Genomic DNA, 10051 nt, shown 5'->3' with positions numbered 1-10051 from the left:
TTCATCCAAATCTTGCAGTCCAAAACAAACAAACAAACCAACAAACAAAAAATGTGAAAACATCACAGAAAAATAATATCTGAAAATATCTGATCGCCCTGTGATTCGTAGGGGATAAGCCTAAACTGCCCTTGAAATTGAGGGACTAGTGAATATTGGCCCTCAGATCTCATCATAATCAACGATGAGCAACTTTTTAAGAATTGCCAGAAGTATTTTCAAGTTCGCTGACTTCTCCTGAAGTCAAGATTGCTAGCTGTGATGATTTAAAAATCACTAATTGGCTTTTCATGAAGATGGCGCCGAAGGCGAAGAAGGAAGCCCCTGCCCCTCCTAAAGCTGAAGCCAAAGCAAAGGCTTTGAAGGCCAAGAAAGCAGTGTTGAAAGGTGTCCACAGCCACAAGAAAAAGAAGATCCGGACGTCACCCACCTTCCGGCGGCCCAAAACACTGCGGCTCAGGAGGCAGCCCAAATATCCTCGGAAGAGCGCCCCCAGGAGAAACAAACTTGACCACTATGCCATCATCAAATTCCCCCTCACCACTGAGTCAGCCATGAAGAAAATAGAAGACAACAACACACTGGTATTCATTGTGGATGTCAAGGCCAACAAGCACCAAATTAAACAGGCTGTGAAGAAGCTCTATGACATTGACGTGGCTAAGGTCAATACTCTGATCAGGCCTGATGGAGAGAAGAAGGCATATGTTCGACTGGCTCCTGACTATGATGCTTTGGATGTTGCCAACAAAATTGGGATCATCTAAACTGAGTCCAGCTGGCTAATTCCAAATATAAGTTTTCTCTATGTAAAAAAAAAAAAATAAATAAATAAAAAATAAAAATCACTAATTGATAAACACCAATACAATTAATTAACATCCACATAGCCAATGTCTGCGGAGCCAGGCATAACAGAGTCTAAATTAATCAGATGGGATTCCTATTTTGCAGTGCAGTTGATGAGACAAGTTACACAAGATAGGAGATAATATAAGTCAAAAGTGAAGCTATATGAGCAGTGCTTTGGGGAATAAACACTGATATGTAAATCGTCACTTCTGTGAAGGATTATTTCATAGATCCAGCCTATGATTTCCTAATCTGTTCATAGACGTCAGTGTTTAAGTAAGGGACTTTACTCCAGATGGAGCAAAGTGTGAATTTTCCAGATCCGTCAAATTGAATCCTTCAAGAAACAAATAATTTTTTGAGTCAACTTCTCTTAGAGATCTCTGAAAATTGAATTCTACATTACAAACACTTCCAACATTTCTGCCTGGAAAAATCAGAGTAGATGGAGCTGTGGTAGCCATTAGGAATATTCATAAGTATCCAGCCCATGGAGGACTGCACTTCCCCACTCCCTTGGAAAGGAAGTGTGATCACTGACTATCTTTGGCCGGCGAAATGTGCATCTAAGTGTCTCTGTCACTTCTGTTAGACGCTTCAAGGGTCAGCGTGTAAGCCACACATTCCCCTCCTGGCCACTGTACTTATTATGCAAAATGTCTGTGCAAATAAAGCCTCCCTCAGACTGGCTCTCTGAGACAGGAAAGGGCAGAGGCCCCTGCTGACCCACACTGACCAAGTAGCATGAGCTAAAAGTTAGCTTTAATTGTTTTAAGCTCAGAGTGTTGGGGGTGGGGTGGATTCATTCCTGAAGGGATACCTAGCCTGCATTATATTGGAATTCTATCTAACCATTAACGGACAGAGCAAGGTCATTAACATCATGGCGTTGTTTGAAAGTGGACACTTCACATTAAAATCTAGATTTCTGGCGCCTGTTGGCAAAAACCCTGACATGTTTGTACATGGTTGATCCCTTGAGCACATCAACAAGCGGGTATATATTCTCCAGCTCATGACAGCCCTCGTGACTCACTATGACCATACCTGAGCAGTCTTCCTCCCTGAGGCGGGGTGTAGATATTTGACTTTCATCCTCTATCCTAAACGGTCTAAGCATCATACACGTACTGTGCTGACTGTGGTCCACTAGATTGCATCTCATTTCCAGTTACAAACTTCAGTGACACTTGTAGCAACACAAAAAAGTACAAATATCCTCAATACAGCACAACGAAATCTCTTAAGAAAAGAGATTTTGGAATTCAGTTTCCTAGGTTCAAATACCGGCTCTACCATTTTCTATCTGTATCTGGATGGCCTTGCCAGAAGAGCACTCAGCTTTCAGCAAGGTACCACCTGCCCCAAACATCCACTTGTCCAGCAGACTAACAAAAACATGTTAGGAAGCACACATTCTTCCTTATTTATTTATTTATTTATTTATTTATTTATTTATTTATTTATTTTTTACCTTTTGGATCCTAGCTCGCCAACCAAGGACGAAACCTGCGCCCCGCCAGCTGCATTGGAAGCATGGAGTCTTAACCCCTGAACTGCCCGCGAAGTCCGAGGAAGCACACATTCTAGAGGGACTAATTCAGCATTGAAAACAACCTTTATCCTGTGCTCCTGCTCAGTCGCTCAGTCGTGTCCAACTCTTTGTGACCCCCATGGACTGTAACCCACAAAGTTCCTCTGTCCATGGCATTTCACAGGCAAAAATACTGGAGTGGATTGCCAAGTCCTACTCCAGGGGATCTTCCCAAGCCAGGGATCGAACCTGGGTCTCCCGCACTGCAGGCAGACGCTTTCCCATCTGAGCCACCAGGGAAGCCCCTCGCTAGGTACCTGGAGAGGGGGCGGCGGGCGAGGCGCAAGGCACGCCCTGCGGGCCACCGGCCGGATTTCGACCACCACCACCGCCGCCGCGTCCCCGCCCGCGGGCCTCGACCCTGCCGGGCCCGTGACGCATGGGGGCCCCCAGTGCGCCGGTCGACCGCCGCCCGGAGGTCCCCGCCGACGCCAAAAGACCACCCCCACATCCCCCCGAAACGGGCAGAGCCCTCCCCCACCACCTCCTACACCGGTACGGCCGCCCCCCAGGGACCCCGTCCTCTCCCCTCAACCACCGGGGCCCCCTACCCGCGCCCGCGGCCCAGGCACCCTCCTCCCTCCACCACCAAGGGCAGAGAGGACGGGAAGCGTGGCGCCAAGCGGGCAGGGACACGACAGAGGTGACAGGGCGAGAGACAAGACAGCCGCGCGAGGCGTGGGGAGGGGTGGCCGGGAGCAAGCCCGGAGGCTCGGAGGGCGTGAGGAGGCGTCTGGCGACCGCGCGGCAGGCCCAGAGCAGCGGACGACGACCGGCTGAGGCAAACAGGTCCAGGGCCAGCGGCGGGACGCGTCGGGCAGGCAAGCGGCCCAGCGACGGGGAGCCGCCAGCCGTCACGCCGCACAGCCCGCAAGACGCGACCGGAGGATCCGCGCTGTGCGGTCTGCGGCTGGGGGGAAGGCAGCCATGGCCGGTGCCGCGGGCAAGGCGCCTGCGGTGGGGTGGGGGCGCGCTGAGCACATCCCACCACCCCCCCCCACCCCCCCCACCCCAACCCTCGGACCCAACCTCGAGGGAACTTGGCGGGGAGGTCGGGCGGAAGAGGGACACCGGAGACGCCGCCACCGGGCGCGGGGCAAGGGTGGCGGGGGCGCCCGGCCGAGGATGGAGGGGCGGGCGGGAAGGCGGAGGAGAGCCGTCTTTCCCACCCGACCCGCACTCTCCACGCCGCCCCCCGCCCCCCGCCACAGTCTCCCGCGGGGCCCCTCCTCCCAGACGGCTTTCCCTCCCTTACCTTCCAATCCAGCCACATTAATGATCCTTCCCCAGGTTCAACTATGGAAAATTTGTCAGCTGATCTGTCTATAATCCAGGGATAAAACTATGACTACAGAAAGGAACGATGACCTGACCTAGGATGGCCATGATGTTCTATAGAACCAGAGAAAACTGGTTAAAATAAAAATTAAAAAAAAAACAAACAAACAAACTTTTTTTCTTGGAAACTGTAAAGCTGGTTCTTTTGCATATCAATTAAAAACAGAGCTTGTTACAAAGGCCTGCCTAGGGCAAAGCTTGAAGTTAACCATTTCCTTAGAAAACAATGCCCACTTTGCCTGAGACCTCAGCCTTGGGCAAATGAGAACTTCAACACCCCCGTCCCCCCAAAAAACGGGGAGTCAAAGAGATATTTTCAATCTTAGGCGGAAAACTAGAAGATCTCTGTGTGGATTTCTGTATGTCTCAGTGTGAGTCTTCTGTTTTTTGATAATATTGCTGAAGCTGTGAGTGAGTTCTTATTTAAATAATCTAAAGAAAAGGAAGCCCTCAAGAAATGCAAAGAAATACTCTAATATTTCTAAATACAAGGGAAAAAAAGCTCTAAATACAAGAAAAAAATGGACCTAAATGAATTTTGGATTCATGTGAATTGGGAACTAGTCAATAGTAAATATCTAGTATTTTATTTTTTTCACTACTCTAATATAGACATGTTTAAGAGTCATTAACATTAAGCATAAACTTTTCACAGTGCCTAGGTTTACTATAACTTAAATATTGCTATATTGTTATCTCTCTCACAGACTGGTCAACAAAGAAAGTACCTCTAAAAACAAACCAAAAACACTCCTAAAAAATGGAAATGCGATATGAGCTTTTAGGTAAGCTATTAAAAATAATTATACTTTAAAATATCTGTCTATAGTAGTCTCGATTGAAGGCAGAGGAGAAGGGGACAACAGAGGATAAGATGGTTGGATGGCATCGCTGACTCGATGGACAGGAGGTTGAGCAAGCCCCGGGAGTTGGTGATGGACAGGGAAGCCTGGCAGCCTGCAGTCCATGGGGTCGCAAAGAGTCAGACGCAACTGAACTGAGCTGAATTTACAATAGTTTCTCCAGATCTTGGCTACCTGAATGTCTATGGTTGTGCTAAACTAAGTGATGACAGTGTATTGAATAGCTAGGTCATTTCATAAATTAAGGTTCTGAAACATTCACCACTTGACAGGGCCTTCGTCTTACACAGCAACTAAAGAGATTTTGGCTATCCATGAATAGTGTCTGGTGCCATGCTGAGATGTGCAGTGTAAGAAAGCTTTTTTTTTTTTTTTTTTAGATAGTATCACTGATACGTATGTTCACCAATCTGTAAAATGCCAATATAAAAGTCAGCTCTCGGTTGCTTAAGGAAAAATGTATGACTTGTAATTAAAGAAGGTACGAGGAATGAAATCGCATTTGATGAAGGAAAAAGAAGTAGTTCTGACTTACAGGTGGCAGTTTCAGGATGGGGGAAGCAAAGGAATGGGTACAGAATGGCATAGGGAGGTTTTATGGAAAGTGGACCCCCAGAAAAGAGTTTTGTGCCTAGTACAAGGTTTCTTGAGATGTTGAACTGCCTTTGCTTTAAGTTTCTTTACCTCTTAAATGATCCGTCCTAGGTTTACCTTTGAAATCTTTTGTTAACTTTGGCTAAGTGGATAAGTATTCTTTCACAGCCTACCTGACTGTCATAAACCCTTTTGATATTTGTGAACAAACCTTCCTAAATAACTGACTTCTAGCTAACTTTGGGATGCTTCAGAGGGCCCCTGAGACCTCCCAAAGAGAGATATTTATTAAACAACCTGAGTTCATTTGGCATGTTAAACTACATGGGAAGTGTTGTTCAGAAGGAGTGATTGAATCTTCTCAAGTTATATTGTATGGTTGATGCTACTAATATAGATATCCTAGAAGTTATGTGACATTCATGAAAATCTGATATGTTCTGATAAAATGCTGTCAGTTATAATTTGAGTTATCATATTAAAGTGTTTCAAATCACAGCAATGACCAGATTTACTTTGTCAATTTCAATTTAATCAGATTTTCAACATGCCTTCTGTGGTTTCACACTGATGCCTTTGCAAAAATACTGCTACTTCAAGATATACGGAAAAGACTTTTCTAAGCTTACCCATAAACAATTTTTTTGTTTGTTTGTTATCTGGTAAGCTGGTACCAGATTGGAATTTAGTCTCCTCTCTAGGTTAAGAGAACACACTTTTCTTAGAATGCAGCTTTCAATCACAGATTATTAATTTCTTTACCTTTCAGTGATTTATCTTTGTTTTTATAATTTTCTTTTTTTTTTTTTTTTTAACTTCGGTAAAGTAAATAACCATTGTTTAAGATTATGGTACATGTAGGATGGACCAAGCTTTCCCCGCTCCTACAAATTCTCTTAACCCCTCCTATTCTTCTGATGGGACCAAGGTCTCACTTCCCTCCAGAGGGACAATCCAAGCTTTTTTATCAGCTGATCTGCCCCTGATATCACAGTCAATTTGAGCACTGTTTGGTCTATAATTTAGGCATGAAACTATGACTACCTAAAGGAAAGATGACTTTTTGATGCAGGATGGCCATGATAGTCCTTGGACTTCAGAGAAAATTGGTTAAAATGAAACTTTTCTTCCCCCCCCCCACCCCCCCTTGGAAACTGCAAAGCTGGTTCTTTTAGCATATGCAATTGAAAACATCTAGGTCGTTAGGTCAGTTTTCATTCCAGTCCCAAAGAAAGGCAATGACAAAGAATGTTCAAACTGCTGCACAGTTGCACTCATCTCACACACTAGTAAAGTAATGCTCAAAATTCTCCAAGCCAGGCTTCAACAATACATGTGCTGTGAGCTTCCAGATGTTCAAGCTGGATTTAGAAAAGGCAGGGGAACCAGAGATCAAATTGCCAACATCCACTGGACCAAGGAAAAAGCAAGAGAGTACCAGAGAAACACCTATTTCTGCTTTATTGACTGTGCCAAAGCCTTTGACTGTAGGTATCACAATAAACTGGGGAAAATTCTGAAAGAGATGGGAATACCAGCCCACCTGACCTGCCTCTTGAGAAACCTGTATGCAGCTCAGGAAGAAACAGAACTGGACCTGGAACAACAGACTGGTTCCAAACAGGAAAAGGAGTATGTCAAGGCTGCATACTGTCACCTTGCTTATTTAACTTATATGCAGAGTACATCGCGAGAAATGCCGGGCTGGATGAAGCACAAGCTGGAATCAAAACTGCCAGGAGAAATATCAATAACGTCAGATAGGCAGATGACACCACCCTTATGGCAGAAAGGGAAGAAGAACTATAGAGCCTCTTGACGAGAGGGAAAGCGGAGAGTGTAAAAGCTACCTTAAAGCTCAACATTCAGAAAACGAAGATCATTGTATCTGGCCTCATCACTTCATGGCAAATAGATGGGCAAGCAGTGGAAACAGTGGCAGACTTTATTTTGGGGGGGCTCGGACATCACTGCAGATGGTGACTGCAGGCATGAAATTAAAAGATGCTTGCTACTGCTGCTGCTAAGTCACTTCAGTCATGTCTGACTCTGTGCGACCCCACAGGTGGCAGCCCACCTGGCTCCCCCATCCCTGGGATTCTCCAGGCAAGAAGACTGGAGTGGGTTGCCATTTCCTTCTCCACTGCAGGAAGGTGAAAAGTGAAAGTGAAGTTGGTCAGTCGTGTCCGACTCTTAGCGACCCCATGGACTGCAACCTACCAGGCTAGTCTCTCCATGGGATTTTCCAGGCAAGAGTACTGGAGTGGGTTGGCATTGCCCTCTCCGAAAAGATGCTTTACGGCTTGTGCCTTAGCCAGACTACTTTGGGTTAGAGGGCGTTTTTGAGGAGATCGAGTGGGGAGCAAATCAGAAGGCTGTTGTAGGTGTCCTGGTATACGATCTCAGGACCGGAACAAGGATGGCCGTGGGGATGGAGAGAAGGAGCTGCAACGGAGAAAGATTTTAGTGGATATGACTTCACAGCTCAGTAGTTCATTACAGACAGGGGAAATATGAGCAAGAGGCAAAGAATGACGGCAGGCTTCTAGTCTAAGGAACTGACAGCAAAGCCTGGAACCCATACTTGCGTGGTTGAGATTCAATCAATGAGTAACTTGTGCTCAAGCAACTTTCTCCAAGGGGAGTAATTCCACCATTAAACTGTAGAAATACGGTTCCTGGGCCCTCATACGTGCAAGTCCCTGAGCACTTGGCATTTCATGAGAATGACGATCGCTCTTTATCTGGTCATCCAGGAAGGCTGTGGGTTTAGGAGCGAGGATGGGCGTGTTTTAAGTAGAGGGTGTTGAGAGCCTTGCAGGATCTTGGGCAGTCAAATAGCTTCCTGAGCACTGACATTTCTTTCTTAATTTTTAAATTTACAATTCATCCAAATCTTGCAGTCCAAAACAAACAAACAAACCAACAAACAAAAAATGTGAAAACATCACAGAAAAATAATATCTGAAAATATCTGATCGCCCTGTGATTCGTAGGGGATAAGCCTAAACTGCCCTTGAAATTGAGGGACTAGTGAATATTGGCCCTCAGATCTCATCATAATCAACGATGAGCAACTTTTTAAGAATTGCCAGAAGTATTTTCAAGTTCGCTGACTTCTCCTGAAGTCAAGATTGCTAGCTGTGATGATTTAAAAATCACTAATTGATAAACACCAATACAATTAATTAACATCCACATAGCCAATGTCTGCGGAGCCAGGCATAACAGAGTCTAAATTAATCAGATGGGATTCCTATTTTGCAGTGCAGTTGATGAGACAAGTTACACAAGATAGGAGATAATATAAGTCAAAAGTGAAGCTATATGAGCAGTGCTTTGGGGAATAAACACTGATATGTAAATCGTCACTTCTGTGAAGGATTATTTCATAGATCCAGCCTATGATTTCCTAATCTGTTCATAGACGTCAGTGTTTAAGTAAGGGACTTTACTCCAGATGGAGCAAAGTGTGAATTTTCCAGATCAGTCAAATTGAATCCTTCAAGAAACAAATAATTTTTTGAGTCAACTTCTCTTAGAGATCTCTGAAAATTGAATTCTACATTACAAAAACTTCCAACATTTCTGCCTGGAAAAATCAGAGTAGATGGAGCTGTGGTAGCCATTAGGAATATTCATAAGTATCCAGCCCATGGAGGACTGCACTTCCCCACTCCCTTGGAAAGGAAGTGTGATCACTGACTATCTTTGGCCGGCGAAATGTGCATCTAAGTGTCTCTGTCACTTCTGTTAGATGCTTCAAGGGTCAGCGTGTAAGCCACACATTCCCCTCCTGGCCACTGTACTTATTATGCAAAATGTCTGTGCAAATAAAGCCTCCCTCAGACTGGCTCTCTGAGACAGGAAAGGGCAGAGGCCCCTGCTGACCCACACTGACCAAGTAGCATGAGCTAAAAGTTAGCTTTAATTGTTTTAAGCTCAGAGTGTTGGGGGTGGGGTGGATTCATTCCTGAAGGGATACCTAGCCTGTATTATATTGGAATTCTATCTAACCATTAAGGGACAGAGCAAGGTCATTAACATCATGGCGTTGTTTGAAAGTGGACACTTCACATTAAAATCTAGATTTCTGGCGCCTGTTGGCAAAGACCCTGACACGTTTATACATGGTTGATCCCTTGAGCACATCAACAAGCGGGTATATATTCTCCAGCTCATGACAGCCCTCGTGACTCACTATGACCATACCTGAGCAGTCTTCCTCCCTGAGGCGGGGTGTAGATATTTGACTTTCATCCTCTATCCTAAACGGTCTAAGCATCATACACGTACTGTGCTGACTGTGGTCCACTAGATTGCATCTCATTTCCAGTTACAAACTTCAGTGACACTTGTAGCAACACAAAAAAGTACAAATATCCTCAATACAGCACAACGAAATCTCTTAAGAAAAGAGATTTTGGAATTCAGTTTCCTAGGTTCAAATACCGGCTCTACCATTTTCTATCTGTATCTGGATGGCCTTGCCAGAAGAGCACTCAGCTTTCAGCAAGGTACCACCTGCCCCAAACATCCACTTGTCCAGCAGACTAACAAAAACATGTTAGGAAGCACACATTCTTCCTTATTTATTTATTTATTTATTTATTTATTTATTTTTTACCTTTTGGATCCTAGCTCGCCAACCAAGGACGAAACCTGCGCCCCGCCAGCTGCATTGGAAGCATGGAGTCTTAACCCCTGAACTGCCCGCGAAGTCCGAGGAAGCACACATTCTAGAGGGACTAATTCAGCATTGAAAACAACCTTTATCCTGTGCTCCTGCTCAGTCGCTCAGTCGTGTCCA

The 10051-nt window shown here is 45.1% G+C and overlaps 1 protein-coding gene, 1 long non-coding RNA gene and 1 other non-coding gene across 3 annotated transcripts; 2 read left to right on the top strand and 1 right to left on the bottom strand.

The window, feature by feature from the left end:
- The first annotated feature begins 287 nt into the window (after positions 1–287).
- On the top strand, positions 288–791 carry LOC122691291 (60S ribosomal protein L23a). Its single transcript, XM_043897927.1, has one exon. The coding sequence runs from the start codon at positions 291–293 to the stop codon at positions 765–767; it is 477 nt and encodes a 158-aa protein (XP_043753862.1). The 5' UTR covers positions 288–290; the 3' UTR covers positions 768–791.
- A 1823-nt stretch (positions 792–2614) lies between these two features.
- Positions 2615–2686, bottom strand: TRNAC-GCA. The gene has a single exon. It is a non-coding gene; the product is annotated as a tRNA-Cys (tRNA).
- A 364-nt stretch (positions 2687–3050) lies between these two features.
- Positions 3051–9968, top strand: LOC122691294. Its single transcript, XR_006340382.1, has 3 exons — positions 3051–3089; positions 4492–4569; positions 9883–9968. It is a non-coding gene; the product is annotated as an uncharacterized LOC122691294 (long non-coding RNA).
- Positions 9969–10051: the final 83 nt, after the last annotated feature.

This window comes from Cervus elaphus, unplaced genomic scaffold (genome assembly GCF_910594005.1).
Source record: "Cervus elaphus unplaced genomic scaffold, mCerEla1.1, whole genome shotgun sequence".
NCBI classification, from domain to species: Eukaryota; Metazoa; Chordata; class Mammalia; order Artiodactyla; family Cervidae; genus Cervus; species Cervus elaphus.
The sequence above is the reverse complement of the archived record's forward strand: the minus strand, read 5'-3'. Positions and strand labels throughout refer to the sequence as shown.